At 35.2% G+C, this 17,684-nt stretch overlaps 1 protein-coding gene across 1 annotated transcript; it reads left to right on the top strand.

Annotated features, from left to right (window-relative positions):
• The first annotated feature begins 1,894 nt into the window (after window positions 1–1,894).
• LOC143245566 (uncharacterized) lies at window positions 1,895–2,206 on the top strand. Its single transcript, XM_076491926.1, has one exon. The coding sequence runs from the start codon at window positions 1,895–1,897 to the stop codon at window positions 2,204–2,206; it is 312 nt and encodes a 103-aa protein (XP_076348041.1).
• Window positions 2,207–17,684: the final 15,478 nt, after the last annotated feature.

Here is a 17,684-nt window from a genome sequence, read left to right as displayed (position 1 = left end):
AATTTAGGATAGATTATATTTTTAAAATATTCTTGGATTAAGCTGTATATGGTAAAATGACATTTCCTAAAATATTTGGATAGAAGGCATAAGCCTTACCTTAAATAATATTGGTAAAGCATATGGTAAAGTGTGTTTGCAAAAGTCAAATATAACTTAAAATATAAAGCTTTGATGAATAAAATTGTGTTAAAACGTGATTGGCCTAATAAAACAACTGCATTACAACAGAAACCTTTTGCTTATCATGATGATTTTTTTTATTACTTTTTCCACTTCATCTTCAACTGTTCAAGATAATTAACATTATTTACTGGACACAAAGTGCGTGTCAGCTCTTAAACTAAACAAATATTAATCATTGTTTAATCTACTTCAGGTAAATCAGGAACTTCAGTATACATGTATGCTTATAGAAGTTGTATATGCACATTATTTTAAGATCAGTATTTCTTGCACACCGGTAAAGTGTTACCTTTGGTATCTACATGTCCTTTCTGGCCATGTGCTGGTAGTTGAACTTCTCCCCTCTCCACTCCCCCTGGACTTACATACCATATAAGTACTGACTATAATAAATTCAAATTAGGAATAAACAATTTTAAAAATAAATAATGACATTAAAAACAAAAATAATAATTAATAGTATATAATAATACATTTGTATTTTTGACAATCTCGACAAGGAGGATATAGTAGTTGAAGAAGGGGGAAAATAAAGTTTATAATCAGAATATGGCCCATAAATGTGCAGTTACCTGAAGTTTCAGTAAGTTAAGTTATGGATAGCAGAAATAGTACCGGATAATAAATTGAAAGGTATTTTATTTTGATTACTTAACTTTATAACGCGATCATAAACTTAAATACATCGCTTGACATTACAGAGGTAACATAAGTTTGCACCATACTGATATAATAATAAAGAGTTTTCCATTAAACCATTAAAATCAGAATTTGATATTGGCAGGTGTTTTGATGAAACCAGTGGAACAGGCACAATGGGCCAGTTAAGTAGCACTTTCTTATCCCTCAAATGTTATGTTACATTTTATGCAATAAGACAGTCAATCAAGAAGCAAAAGCGTGTGCTTCATTTATATTTACTTAAGAAGTTATTGTTCTACAATTCTGAACTTATATGAACGAATATGAAAACAATTTACTCTGCAATGTGTTCAAGTGAAGAAACGTGCTTAGTTATTACTATATTCACAATTTACTTTTGCATTAAGTAAAATTTATCTATGTTTTGTCATCACGTTTCTTTTTTCAATTATAGGTATAAATGATAGCCTGTATACTAAAGAATGTTACAATATAATATTTATACTTAATACCAAGTACTTATACAGTATAATTTATAAAACACAGAATTTCATGTTTGGTTGGAAAAGTTCAGTGAGCTTTATATATTTATTTAAAATCTTTGTAACTAATAGTGCTTGAAATACCTATTCCTCACTCTAGCAAGTTTTTCTTTTTTCAATCACACTGTTTAATGAGTTCCCATTTATCACAAATACAGTGGATTACAATTAAGCACAACGCTACACATTGTACCATGCGTGTTCTGCCCACCATGTGTATCAAAACCCGGTTTCTATCGGTATGAGTCCGAAGATATACCACTATGTCATTGGTAGCCTCGTCAGTACAGAAGTACTTATAGTAAAAATGGGGCGGATACATAATACATACAATACAACCCTGGCCGACCCAAAATTTCTAATATAAACATTGCCAGTGAAAGCTATCCGATTTTGTTGACCAACACATAAAATGTAGTCCCTGTACCCTCCCCTCTTACATATAGGATACTATTTAATTTTTCGACATTATAGAAGATATTAATAGTAACAGACAATTACCACCAAATAGTCTTCTTTGCACGATGGATGTTTCTTCCTTATACACCAACATCCCACATGATAAAGGACTAGAAACTCCAAAGTCCGCATTAAACCTCTCTAACCCATCAGAATCTCAAACAATAATCGATCTTGCCAGCCTAGTTTTAACTCTGAACGACTTCGAATTTAATAACGAGCACTACATTCAGTTTAACAGTACCATAATGGGTACTATAATGGCTCCCAATTATGCCAACATTTTTATGGGTTATATTAAAAATCAGCTTTTACAACTCAGCCCTGTAAAATCCCATATATGGAAACGTTACATAGACGACATATTTTTCAATTAAACAGCCGATCTTGAATCACTTAAAGAATTTATCACGTTTGCAAACTCCTTTCACAAAACAATCAAATTTACTTGCGACTGTTCGTCTACGCAGATTATCTTCCTTGACGTCACAGTTTTTATAAAAAACGGAACTTTACAAACTGACTTGTAGAAGAAAAAAAAACCTTCGGACAGACCACAATATATTCACTATGAAAGCTGTCACTACAGCTCCATAGTCGTGTGAAACAAATATTTCCTGAAGTTTCCGCTGTCTCCTTACGAAAAAGCAGAACCCTAAAAGATATCCTTGCTCACACAAAAATAAATTACATCCCACTCCAAAATGGTTGTCGTCTATGTAATAAAGCTTGTTTTCGAACCTGTAAATTCATAAAAACCACTGACTCATTTTCTGACAAGCACAATCAAGGAAATTTTAAAGTATCTGAAGAAATCACTTGTGAAACAACAAACACCATTTATCTTATAAAGTGTAAAAAATTCAATCATCAGTATGTAGGACATACACAAACAACTCTGAGAGAATGTTTTAACAATCATAAATATTCTTTTAATACCAAAACATACCTTCCTGTTGCTCGACACTTCAACCAACACGATCATTCCATTAACGATGTTACTCTCACTGCCATTGAAATAAGATTCAAAACTAAAGCAGGTAGAGAAATAAAAGAAGCATATTAAATTCCCAAGCTAAATACTGTTCAACCTTTGGGAATTATTCTAGATCGAGGAATCAGTGATCTCCGGTCATTAGTTTCATCTCTGTCAGAAATATAACTTTATTCCTCACTTAGTTTTCATGAAATATCAAAACTGATTTTTTAAAATTGATTAGTATAACATATTTTTTCAATTACTCTCCAAATGTTATCTTTATTTTATTTTATTTAAACATCTAAGCATATATTTTTTAAACAAACATACATTTAGCCATTTCAAAATTAAATATCACTAACACCTTTTCACATTGGCTACCGAAAATGAGACGGTCTCAATAATACACAGAGAAATAAACAATTCCTGAAAAAGCGGATGACCCCCATGATGTCACTAAACACCTTCTATATATCACTCGTTCAATCACACTATCACTCCCAGTTTGCCCCAGAAGAAAAAAAAGTTCACCTTTCGAAAGCGTTCGGGTTATACGGTTTCTATTTCATTTTTACAATACAAACTATTAACTCATATACACCGTAACAACCAATTAATAAATCTTCAAAGGTATTTGAGAAACATACTTAGGTGATAAACAAACCAAATATAAAATTACAAGTGATACAAACACTTGAGAAAGTGAGCATAACAGATAAAAAAAATTCCAAAAAATCACAAATTTCTTAGCATCACTGGCATTGTTCAATTCTTCTAGCTGTGTAACAAACATTTACCACGAAATAGAACAATACCACAGCAAGTATTTGCTACTGCTCGCATTTTTCTGTAGTAACCATCACGAAAAATAACAGCTATTTGACACATATCAGGTATCAGGTAATACCTTGAACAGGAATGTCATTCTATAATACATATGTCTGCTCGCTCACTTCATACTGAGTGCATATGATCAACTAATAGTGCGAAGGAGTGTGATCTTCTTGATCCACAGCACTACGTCACACGGTGTGACAAGATCTGTAATTTAGGTAGTATGGAGTATGCAAATGTAGTCTAGAAATTTATAATACGTATTGTAAATTAAATCAGGTTTTTATTCAATGTAATTTAATATGTAGCATAATGCTGTGGTGAAATCCACACTACATGCGGTTTATCAACACCAATGAGTGATGCATAAGATTATGTAACCTCGTATGTAAAAATACATACATATGAACAAGTGAAAACAAATGTTTAAAAACTTAAATATAGGAATGGATGCACCAAAAATTGAGGAAGCAAATTAGGAATGGGCATGGTGTAATAAAACTTCCTCTGTACAACTTCACAAAGGAATATGTCCAACGTCCAGTTCATGCCTACTTTGTTTTTTGTTTTGTTTTTTGTGTGGTCATGATATTAACATTATGGTTACATATAAAATACTTCTATGATTTTTCTACATTTGCATAGACAGTAACGAATCAATGACGTCGATACATAAAAATTTGTTAGAATTCTTTACTTTGTATCTATTTTAATCCACCTACACATCTAATGTACGAAATCCTGCTGCCTTCTCACGTAATTGAAAAAGGTAGAACAAGACGTAAAATGAAAAAACAACAGACTTATGAGTCTACATGAATATATGATTCTTCTGGTGACATGTAATCAGAGTTTACAGTTCGTGTATTGCCTTCAATACTTCAATCTACAGATTACCCTAGTCATTGTATGGTTGGTTGGTTTTTGGAATTTCGCACAAAGCTACTCGAAGGCTATCTGTGCTTGCCGTCCCTAATTTTGCAGTGTAAGACTAGAGGGAAGGCAGCTAGTCATCACCACCCATCGCCAACTCTTGGGCTACTCTTTTACCAACGAATAGTGAGATTGACCGTCACATTATACGCCCCCACGGCTGGGAGGGCGAGCATGTTTGGCGCGACTCGGGCGCGAACCCGCGACCCTCGAATTACGAGTCGCACGCCTTACGCGCTTGGCCATGCCAGGCCAGTCATTGTATGATAAGCATAACTAAATTTGATAAGTTTAGTCCAGCTGGCTTATTTTCTACAGGATAGAAAGAACAAATGAACTAGATACCGGCAAGTTACGAAATTATGAGTAATTATAAATAAGAAAATAAATATTATACATAAATCATAACACAATGTTGTACGAGCTTTTAAAATAAATATTACATTAAAAATAATGGTAAAGTTGTAATAAATATTTTCATTGAAGTAAATTAGTATTTTAATTAGACCTAACTTATATAACGAGATCTTATGTACTTTTTAAAGAATTGAATTATAATTCTGTCCTTGAATTAAAATGTCTTCGAAACGAGTGTCCTCTAGTAAAAATATAGTAACAAATATTATAACTTTTTTCCTTTTCTTTTTTACATTGCTAGTCATCATTTATGAACCCTTTTTCTTTCGTCATTTAGGGCCCTCATTTTTCCCCTTTTGACCAAAAGTGAGGTAATTCATATCATTCTATATTATCACTCCATTTATAATAAATGGAAATTCTTCCAAGCCAATGTCATGTGACAAGTTCATTCGCCCCCAAGTGGCACAGCGGAATGTCTGCGGACCGTGGTGGGGACAGCACAGACAATCCATTGTGTAGCTTTGTGCTTAATTCCAAACAAATAAACAAAATGAACAATTTTATTTATATATAGATAACAGAATTTGTTGAATATCATAACCACATTGATAATTACTACATTGGATAAATAAAAGGTTATATAAAATAGTTATAGACTGATTGGAGATTGATTCTTTAGGCTCAATAACCAATGAAAATTCAGGGCTTCTTATGGGGTCCTGGGCGGACCCCATACCCCTGGCCTACATTTTGTACTACACCAGCCCTGTCCGCGGCACTTGTTCTTCAAACGCCCCTTTAAGTAAAGTTAAAAACTTACTTTAAATGTAATAATATTTTCAAGAGCAATAATTAAAAAAAAAATGAAATTTCAACTGATAAACCACGAAAGAAATTACCAAGTTATAAATTTGGCCGTTATTCTTATTTGCAGCAGAAATATCCGAGATCCCATTAGGCCTATGATAGAACTAGGTTTAGTGGTTATTTTTCAGGCGACTAATTGATAACTATTCAGTGTTATGCATATGGGTGTTTTAAGACCTTTTAAATCACCATACGTGATGAATTAAAAAGACTCAAAACTCCACAGGTATTATATACACATCACCATTATAAAAGGCTTAACTGTATTAGGTTTGCTGACCTAAATTATACTAATATGCCTTGAATAGCCTAAATTGCAGTCCATAAAAGTAGGTACGGACAATCAAGAAATGCATTAGGCTTCTCGTTATACACTCTCTTTTCAATTTTACGTTCGATGAAAAAGAAAAGAAATCTGTATCCAGTATTGACTAAATTCATTATTGTGACTGATTTCAAAGTACCACGAGAAAGATAACAGATGAAAATATACATTCATAATAACTTTATTCAGAAAAATGAATAATCAAGACAACAACTGTGTTAAGCTAAGTTGAAGAGAGTAACACCAGAACTAGAAGGAGCGCTATTAGCTATCACAAGCAGAAATTTCAATTTTTAGGACTTCGTTTTTAAGAACATATTGAAATTAGTCAAAGAGTTGAAAATTTGTTATAACTAATATCTTCTATAATACTTTATTCTATCAGGTCATCCCATAAGTAATGTCCGAAATTTTAATACAGAAAGTGCATCATCATTTCTGTGTTTGTAAAAGGCTTTTTTTTTTTTTTAATTTCGCGCAAAGCTACTCGAGGGCTATTTGCGCTAGCCATCCCTAATTTAGCTGTGTAAGACTAGAGGGAAGGCAACTAGTCATCATCATCCAGTGCCAACTCTTGGGCTACTTTGTTACCAACGGATAGTGGGATTGACCGTAATATTATAACGCCCCCACGGCTGAAAGGGCGAGCATGTTTGGCGCGACGGGGATGCGAATCCATAACCCTCAGATTACGAGTCGCACGCCTTAACCCACCTAGCCATATGCTGGGCCGTAAAAGGCTTTAATGATTAAAATATGTAGTAGGACGTGTATAAAAATATTCAGACAAATAAAAGAAACTAACCCAACTCCACATCTTCAGATCATTAATAAAATAAACCCTTATGAAAATGGATGTGTCTGAGGGGCACATTAAGCACATAATGCTTCATGAGATTAAAAAATGCAATACTGCAGCAGAAACTACATGAAACATTCAAGGCGTTTATCGTGCAGAGTCTCTCAATGAAAGAAAATGTCGAAGGGTTTCAGGTGACTAACGGTTGAAGAACTAGCACAGAAGCTTAATTTAACCCATTCAACAGTTCACAATAATCTGTAACAGCTTGAAAAGGTGTCAAAAGTTGGAAAATGGGTCCCCCATGATTTGTCAAAAGCTAACCTTAGAGCAAAAGTAAACATTTACACTTCTCTCCACTCTCGTGAACGTAACTCACCTTTTCTTTGATAGATTAATGACTGAAGATAAAAAATAAATATATTATAAAAATGTTAAGGGCCGCAGACGATGACTCAGTGTAGGTAAACTGGCTAAAGCACAGCCGAAAATGGTCCTCCACCTTAGAAAAGTCTTGTTAAGCGTTTGGTGGGATATTGTTGGTGAAATCCACTTTGAGTTGCTGCCACTCAATGTAACGATTACATCAGTCTTCTATTGTCAACAGTTAGAGCGCTTGAATGTTACACTGAAAGAAAACAGGCTTGCTTTGATCGGTCGTAAAGGTGTTGTTTTACACCAGGATAATGCATGGCCTCACACAGCAAAGATCGCATCTGCAAAGATTGAAGAAATAGACTGAGAAAAAGCTTTCACATCCTCTTTATTCTCCAGACCTCGCTCCATCTGATTGTCATCTTCCGAAGTTTAAAGAATTATCTTGATGGAAAAGAGCTTGGAACACATGAAGATGTCAAAACCATCCTCTCTACATTTTTTCCCTCCAAACCCCAAGACTTTTATAGAAGTGGCATTCGGGAGCTTGTGAATCGTTGGAAGGAAGTAATTAATAATAATGGGACATACATTATTGATTAAATAACATTAAAAGCTTTTGAAATCCTTTCTCTCTTTCTGAACCTAGAATCGGACATTATTTAAGGCAGGGGTTCCCAACCGGTGGGTCGCAAAGCCTTGGCAGGGGAGTCGCGCAGCCTTGTTAGAAGTAGCTTGGGATAACATTAATTTTATTTCATCAATTACATTTTCATGCTCTTACATTTTTTTTTGTTTCGGTGCAAAGCAAAACGTGTGCTACGTTAGTTCAATGTCATTAGGTGATATTATGGGTGTATGTATGCGTGCCTGTGAGTGAATGTGCCTGTGTGAATGTGTATGTGTCTGCAACTGTATGTATGTGTGTACTAGTGAGTAGCGAGTATGTGAGTGCACGCGCATGAACGTATGCTTGTGTGTCTGTTTAGCTGTAATTAAGTGTGTGTGTGCTCGCTGTCGACACGTGAGTCACATGTCCGTTGCTGATTGGTGGATGACGAATCGCGCGACTGGCCACGTTCCCTTCCCTCCCAATACTTACCCCATCATTACTCTACCTGCACCCCCAACAAGTAGTCAGTGTAAGATCTAAAGTTGCCAAAGCGTTCATTATTCAACATTTTTATTTTATTTTAACAAGGAGATAAGTAAGCAGTAGAGGTGAGTTGTGTCCATGGCTAAACGGCGCAGATACTCAGAATGCTACCTCAACATTGGCTTCACCACTGTGCTCGCCAACGAGAAACCACAGTGTGTTTTGTGCCATGCTGTCCTGAGTGCAGAGTCAATGAAACCATCAAAACTCAAGCGTCATCTCGAGACGAAACGTCCAGAACACGCAAAGAAGGGTTTGGATTTCTTCAAACGGCATGAACGGTGTCTTAAAAGCCAAAGAATCGATAGAAGTGGGTCGTTTCAGCAGCAGAGTGCAGCCGTAGTGGAAGCTTCATATGAGATTGCATTCGAAATTGCTAAACAAAAAAAGCCTCACACGATTGGAGAAACACTTCTTAAACCCTGCATGATGAAAACAGTAAATCTTATTCTTGGAGAAGCCAGTGCAAAGAAGATGCAGCAAGTATACCTGTCAAATAATACTGTACAGAGGCGCATTTCTAATATGTCTATGGATGTGAAGGAACAGGTTTTGACTGAAATCAAGGGTTCCCCTTTGTTCTCCTTTCAGCTCGACGAGTCAACAGATGTAAGTTCATGTTCTCAGTTGCTTGTCTTCGTGAGATACATTAATTCAGGTGACATCAAAGACAAATTCTTATTCTGCAGTGCACTTGAAACCACAACAAAAGCTGATGATGTCATGGAAAAAGTCTCAACTTTTTTTCAAGACGAAGATCTTCAATGGGAAAACGTGTGGGGGGTTTATACGGATGGGGCACCGGCTATGCTGGGATCGAAATCAGGATTCCAGTCGAGAGTGAAGAAGCTAGCACCTCAAGCAAAGGGCATCCACTACATGATTCACCGATATGCTCTCGCCAGTAAGACTCTCTCTGCAGGAAGAGCTTGAATCTGTAATCAAAATTGTAAATTATGTGAAGACTCAAGCACTCAACACTCGCCTATTCAAAGAACTATGCAAAGACATGAATGCTGACCACGAAGTCCTTCTCTTCTACACAGCAGTACATTGGTTGTCGAAAGGAAACGTTATTAATCGTGTCTTTGAAATGAAAGATGAAATAAAGCTATTCCTGGAGACTCAAGAAAGGAAAGATCTTGTAGCTCACTTCGAAGATGAAGCATGGAATAAAAGGGTTGCGTACCAAGCCGACATTTTTGACCAGCTGAACAAGCTCAATTTGAAGCTTTAAGGAAGGGAAACACATGTTCTCCTCTTTCAAGATAGTCTTTGGGCCTTTGTTTCCAAACTGCAAAACTGGCGTCGGAAAACCAATCTTGGAAACATCGCTATGTTTGAAAAACTTTGTGGAGTGACGGATAAGTCTCAGATCCAACTGGATCAGTTCCTCAAGGATGAGATTACCGAACATCTTCAGTCTCTAGAAAAGGAAGTCGAGCGTTACTTCTCTGAGCTATCACAGGAACAGGAGGCCCTGGTAAGGAACCCATTTTGTACTGAACTTGATGTATCCAGCATCCCAGATGATATCCAAGATAAATTTCTGGATCTAAGGAACGACTCTTCAGCTCGTGATCTCTTCAAGGTGAAATCCGTGACTCAGTTCTGGTGCGCTATATATCAGTCATACTCCAAAGTCAGCATGATAGCTTTACGTGTCCTTGTTCCATTTGCTTCTACCTACTTGTGTGAGGCAGGATTTTCCACTCTTGTCAATATAAAAACAAAGAATAGGAACAGATTGGATGTTGGAGATGACATGAGACTGGCTCTAACAAACGCTCGGCCACGAATTTCAAAGCTTGCTGCTGAAATGCAACATCAGGCATCTCACTAGCTGGGTTGGATAGCTGTTTAAACCTATGTTAATATTATTTTAAGAAATATATGTTCTTTTTGTGAATTCAGGTTGTACCAATGTGATTTAATTTGCTAATAAACAATTACAGAATTTTTAACTATTTTTTTAGATGTTTCTTTCCCTCTCTTTCACAGAAAATAAAAGAAAAATTAAGCTGCTGATAGTAAGCCCTAAGTAGGGGGTCACATGGGTTTCAAACTTTTAGGTAAGGGGTCACGAGTGCCAAAAGGTTAGGAACCCCTGATTTAAGGAATAGCCTGATAAAAAAATGAAAATTACTTGTGTGTTTGTTTTCTAGCAGCAAAAGACTAAAAGGAAGGTGGTTAGTCATCACCATCCTTCGCCAATTATAAGATATTGTTTTACTAACCAATAGCGGAGATAGCCCTCGAGTAGCTTTGCGCGAAATGCAAAAATAAACTAATGAATAATGGCATTTACTATCACACTATAACGCCCTTGCTGCTGAAAAAAACTTCCTTCTCAACTATACGTTATATTTATATGAATATATTTAAAATTCTAGTACGTGACACCTACAAAGATACTGTGATGCACACAAATTCGCTTAGATCAACAATGTGGCCTGTTATGTATTATAATTTATTTCGGACGAGTCTCTGGTCTATTATGTAATGTATGTTAATGTATTACTATTTCAAATAACCGGAAGTTTGAATTTCAATTTAGAAGTTAATATGTCTCAAATTCATTTTATTTCCAAACAAGATTGATACACACAATTTCCTTTTTTAACACAAATATGTTTTAATATGCAAATATAAAAATAATAGTATTCATGTCCACAATAGTCCCTAATTTTGCAGTGTAAGACCAGAGGGAAGGCAGCTAGTCATCACCACCCACCACCAATTCTAGGGCTCCTCTCTTACCAACGAATAGTGGGATTGATCGTTACATATAAAGCTCCCACGGCTGAAAGGCGAGCATGTTTGGTGCGACGGAGATTCGAATCCGCGACCCTCAGATTACGAGTCGAGCGCCTTAACCCTCTGGCCATACTAGGCCATGTAGAAATAATAGCATCCGAAGTATTTCAATGAAGTTAAACAGTTTGTAATGTTCGGAATCTTTAAACAATCCTGATTAAATTATGTAGTTTTGTGATTAATAGGCTTTGATCATAATTACAACTTTATAGGCTTAAACCACACTGACTGTAGCTACTGTAGCTGACCAAAAATAATCTTGTCTCTCGGCCCTTTGGTGTTTGTATACCAATCACACGATATACTGGAAATTTTAAGAGTGATTGAGCTTACTAGATTTTCAAAAAACGAGCATTGTTCATTTTTACAATCAATAACGTTCTACAAATTTCGAGAAGAGACAGGACTTGCGCAACACAGTCAAGAATATATATCACAAGCAAAAAAGAAAACTCTCCAGAAAAAAGCCTACGCTCTAAAATAAATGTACAAATATAAATCCGTTACAGACAATATCAGAAAGATGTTCGCTATATTGCGCTTTGAGTGGCTTACCCTTATCTCTACCCCAAACTGTGGTAGAAGAAACATTTAATTTTTGTTCATGGAAAACGTATTTCGTGCAATGGCTTGTATTGGAAAGAATAAATAGCAACTGGATATAATTATAACTTCTCCATTTTAGTATGCGAGATATATTTGTACTTCAGTTGATATAACATTATTTCCAACCTTACCTAAAAATAATTTAATCTGCTTTCTCTACAGCAAGCACTGTGAAATAACATATAAAAAGTACAGAATTATATAGATGGTGAAATATGTTAAAAAGAGCCATAAAACGTTCATAAAAATATTCCAGTCAGTTTTCTGACTCTTAATATAATAAAGGTGCGATGTTGTACCATACATTAAATGCGTGTACGAAGAAGATGAAACTACATACATGAGCTCGTTGTTGAAATTTTATCCTTAATTTTACAAACCTCTATTTTAATGTTGTTGTTTCTTTTAACATTGTGCCTCTGAATTGAAGAATATCTCAGCAGACACAGGTTTCACAAGGTGCTAGAATAGCACTTAATGGTCAGTGTATTCGCCAACCACTATAGTTGGTTGGCTCACTGTAGCTTCTGATAACTTCTGCATAATAAGCAATTTCATACCGCCTTTACCTTGGAAGTTTTGCATCCCACCTGTTTAAAGGTCTCAATCAACGTGCAGACGAATTGATATTTATTATTCTAATTTATCAGAGATAGCACTATGTCACCATTGAACTTAACATAATAGTCATTCTCGCTATTTCTTCATCCAAGATAGGTGATACTTTTGTTTACTGGCTATTTTCATAGCCAGTATTTTCTGATTTTACTAGATGTAATCAGACAGTGTAGACTTCGTTGCTTCTCATAAAAGTTCAGAAGAATCAATAGACTATCAGAACACTGCATAATTCATACGTAAAGAATGATGATTTTGCCTTTGTCATATTTTGACCAACAGTGACCAGTCTCTGAAAGAACACTGGATTTACATGAGCAACCTTTATACTTCATATTTGTTATCGGATGTTACTACTTGCACATCATTTCCCAAGGAGAAGGTCGTTATGCTCTTTGTTTATGCTCTGTACTATTTTGTGCCCAATCTCTTTAGCTTGATCAATGTTTACTGTTGCATAAACATTTAAAATACTAACGGTGTAATTAACAGACACTGATGTACTCCACTTTTGTCATTGAAACCAGTTGATGTATTCGTTCTTGCTATCTAGGCTGGTGAGTTGCACGTTTCTAGCCAAGCTCAATACAAAAAAATATACAATCTTGAAAACAAATATGGCATACAAAGCTATGGTTTGTACAGGACTTTTTGAAAGTGTTAGTTATTATTTTGATTATAAAATATAAAGTAGTGTTAAAAATACCTTGGTCCGACATGTTGGGTCCCCCACTGGAAGAGCGGTAAGTCTACGGATTTACAACACTAAAATTCCACTCGCTCGACACAGCAGATAGCTCGATGTAGTTTTGCTATAAGAAAAACACACACACGCCCCGATGTTTCGGCAAGGGTTAAAACGAACATTTCATATACGAGATGTACTAACTGTGCAATTTAGTGGGGTTCCCTGTGTAATATGGAATATATATAGATGAATCTGTGGCTATTCGTATGTTGCTAGCATTTTAATTGAGAATTTTGATTTATGTTTTGCTTTACAAACTTCAACAATCCTATTCAGAATTTTAAGTAGTATACATAAATCGACTGGTATTAAGCATCCAGTAACCTTTTACATCCAGTAAGCTTGTACTTTGCACTCCTGATGCTTTTCTTTAATATGTAACTAGTAATTTATGCTGTGTCCTCACTCTGCACTCCTTTGCGACAAATTCTAGGAAACACAAACGTAAAGCATAACAACATTTAGGTAGTTGATAGCTAAATTAAAATCATTGCTTTTAAAATATTTGTAATAATATAGTATTGAAGAAAATGCAGTGGAAAACTATTATTTTATAAGTGAGTCGTTCAGTCAATAAAGATTTTTTTATTTTACAAAACATTAAGAAATGTATAGTGTTTTACGTTAAAACTGATTTCTTGAAACGGTAGATTTGATAGCTCCTTATACAACAAGAAATTTCGCAAAATATTTTGCAAAGTAATGCCGACACCCGCTAAAATGTGCCTGTACTAAGAAATAAAAATAAATAATACAATGTATAATACAAAATTAAGTCGTTTGTACACACGGCAACAGTTTTTATGTGCATGTCTAAAGCACATTCAAATGACGTACGTTTACCTTTTCTGGAGAGATGGATTGATCATTCTGTTTATACTCCATCAATAATTTATTTTTCAGCTGACCAACTCACTCAAGATGATTATCTAAACTAAATCTCTCTGTTCTTGACAGGATCGACAAAAGATTGTTCAGAAGACCCTAGTTTGTATAGCTTGAGCAACAAGTAAAAGGTTTTTTGTTTTTTTTCGAGTATTATTAGCTATTTTGATTCTGTTTAGAAAGTTCCTTCTATTTTTCTCATTTTTCGCAAGGATATTTTTTAGCTCTAAACTACATCCACAACAAAGGACTTTTGTTTTGAATTTCGCGCAAAACTACTCGAAGGCTATGTACGTTCGCCGTCCCTAATTTAGCAGTGTAAGACTAGAGGGAAGGCAGCTAGCCATCACCACTCACCGCCAACTCTTGTGCTACACTTTTACCAACAAATGGTGTGATCGACCGTCACATTATAACACTCTCACAGCTGAAAGGGCGAGCATGTTTGGTGCGTCGAAGATTCGAACCCGCGATCCTCATTCAGATTACGAGTCGAACGCCTTGCCGGGCCTCAACAAAAGACAACACCTTCCTTATTCTTGTAACCCTAGTTATATAGATAACACTATTAATACCATAAATGCAACATGTAATAATATGAATGTCTCGAAAGGCACAACAATTGTACTCGGTCAATCATTTATCACAATGCAGTCGTTGATTTTGTATAGATCGCCTTAAGAGATTTAGAACTGCATCTGTTTCATCTGACTTTTCTTATAGTATATTCTTTTTCTAAATCATCTTTACACTTGTAAGAACCGATCTCCTTTTGTTGTTCCTTTTATAAGTCCCGCTTTTTTTCAAGTCTGTACATTGAGCATACTTTCTTAAGCAAGGTTACTATCAAACGATATTATTGATTGAGAGGAGGAATTAGCCCAGATACGCTAACGATTATACATTCAGGTAGGAGTTGATGTTGTTTGGCCCGGCATAGCCAGGTGGTTAAGGCACTCGACTCGTTATCTGAAAGTCGCGGGTTCAAATCCTTGTCACACCAAGCATGCCTACCCTTTTAGCTGTGGGGGCGTTATTATGTGAGTGGTGATGACTAGCTGCCTTCCCTCTAGTCTTGCACTGCTAAATTAGGAACGGCTAGTGCAGATAGCTCTCGTGTAGCTTTGCGCGAAATTAAAAGAAACAAATAAACAACGTGATGTTGTTCAGTGGATATACAGCTGGTACTTGCTGCATACTAAATAAGATGTAAGAGTGCTTGTGTTTCGGTAATTTATAATAATTTAAAGTATTATAATAAATAACTTATATTTAGCTATTTTAGTATCAGCTATATTAACATACATTTTAAATTTTCGTAAACTGTAATAACCACACTGGCCAAATGTGACAAGCAAGGTACATAAAGATTTACGTGTGATAATTCTGCTTCAATATTTGGTTATATTAAGCACGATTTAGAGACTCACAAAGCCACTAATAGCAAAGATACCCAACTGATGACTAAGGAAAGAGTGAACGTAGAAGCTTCTTTGTAGTTTGCCTGTTATCCATGATTAATACTGTTTATTATTAATTGTAATTTTTACTGTAGACTTTTAATAGTTACTGGGGTAGAAGCTAGTACACAATTGTTTATGTAAGATTTTTAAAAATAGGAAAAGAAAACATATTCACATTACACATCAAGCCCTTTAAAACGAATTTCCATTAGAATTTTTTACACATTAATTACACACTCAAAACAAAAGCAAAAAGGTTATGATAATAATAAAGATGACGTAGAAGGTGAAATTCGTAAGCAGTAACTTGTTAACTTGGTGCACGAGTGGGTTATTTCTTTTTGTACTGTTGATGTCTAAATATATTAATATCCTTTTTCCAGATCAGTTTTGTGATTTGTTTCACTGGCAGATTCGTTAGAATTATCTGGTGAAAATAAATAAACCAATAGTCCACATAAAAATAATTCATTACTTTTATTCTCTCCTTTAATGTTTCTACAAACTTGGACATTTATATGCTTCCGTAACTTGCAGTAGGCTTACATTACAAATATTTTTGACCAACTTGAAACAAAACATCTTACTTATATAGAGTTTTCTTATAGGAAAGCCAAACTAAGTTATCTGCTGTGCCCACCAAAGGGTATCTAACCCCAGATTTTAGCATTGTAAATACAAAGACTTACTGCTGTCACATCGGGGGACATAGAGGAATGCAATAGTTGACACACTGACAGGTTCACTTCGTTTTATGAAACCACTCTACAATACCTAACTAACTTAACAGATACAAGTGGTGTATATCTTTTTCTTAACTTCCCACATGTCAGCAATCCAAACGTCAGATCACACACACTTGGTTTATCATTTGTGCATTCAGTTGTATGTTGTACTGCCAATTTCACTTCACTGAAATTTGATAATGTTACTAGAAGGAGCTTGTGGGATTACTTTTATGTATTCAATACCACTTACGCAATCACTTGCACAAGTTGCACGTTCTTCTGTTAGTTTTATTTTTTTAGTGAAAAATGATCGCAATGATGTTTGTTTATGGTTTTCGCATATTTTAAGGCCGCGACGGGTTTTTTTAGATAAAAAGATTGTGATTAGCAATAAGGCTAAGTTAAAAATACTAGCTTAAACAAAACTGGCCAGACTTAGATTACTTGAAATTAAGTATTTATTTATTGGTTACTGTATTAGTTTGCTAGAATAGGAAACAGGATATTCTCAAGCTATTACACACTTTTCCATCTATACTGCGAAATTCCGACCAGCCAGGAAGGATAAATAAAATCAAATTCGCAAGAAGTTTATTGGATCCGATCAGGCTTTGTGCAGAGCCCTATCGCGAATATTTTCCATCACTTTTATACAGTACTTTAAACAATCACTGCAGAAACAAGCTGATAAACATGTGTGAAAAGATTAAAATATAAATTCTTAGGAAATGTATTTTGTTATTTCGTGATGCATACTGAAAAGTTCCTACACTCCGGACAGTATTATTCTTTTCTTTCATCGAATTTCTAAGTCAGCTGCTAACAGTGTAACAATAAGTGCGGAAAGATAAGAAGTATAAACTCTGACCAAAAGTCGTTTGGAAGTTTATAAGCAACACTAATAGAACTACATATTTTGTTTTGCAATATTTTCTTTAATGACTTGCCTACAACTGGGATGAAATGGTTAACGATTCTTTCTCTTCCTTCTTAGGGTAGACAAAACTTCATGAAGATAGAGATTTCGTTTGAAATAGTAGGGAACTGGCGTTTCAGCTGAAAACAAACTAGAAGTAAGGGAACATTATTTCACACTAATATACTACAGACAGACGCTTTAAAAAACGTTGTGTTTATAACCTACATTCTAATGTACCAGAGGAAGCTTAACGCCACATCCTGCGAACTTTCTAAAGCGTTCTGCATAGCCTTTATCAACAGTGTCTAATCGCAAAAATATTGATAAATTAGGAAAACAGAACTGCCGGAAGAAATGAACCCATTCTAAACATATACACATGAATAATATTAAAAACAATACCACAATTAATAATCAAGCGGATATCTCCAATGAACTATAAA

Source organism: Tachypleus tridentatus, chromosome 2, assembly GCF_004210375.1.
Source record: "Tachypleus tridentatus isolate NWPU-2018 chromosome 2, ASM421037v1, whole genome shotgun sequence".
NCBI lineage: Eukaryota > Metazoa > Arthropoda > Merostomata > Xiphosura > Limulidae > Tachypleus > Tachypleus tridentatus.
Note: the sequence above shows the minus strand (reverse complement) of the source record. Positions and strands in the feature narration are given on the sequence as shown.

Excerpts from the sequence above, each read along its gene's own strand:
- LOC143245566 (XM_076491926.1), top strand. The coding sequence starts at position 1,895 with ATGGATGTTTCTTCCTTATACACCAACATCCCACATGATAAAGGACTA.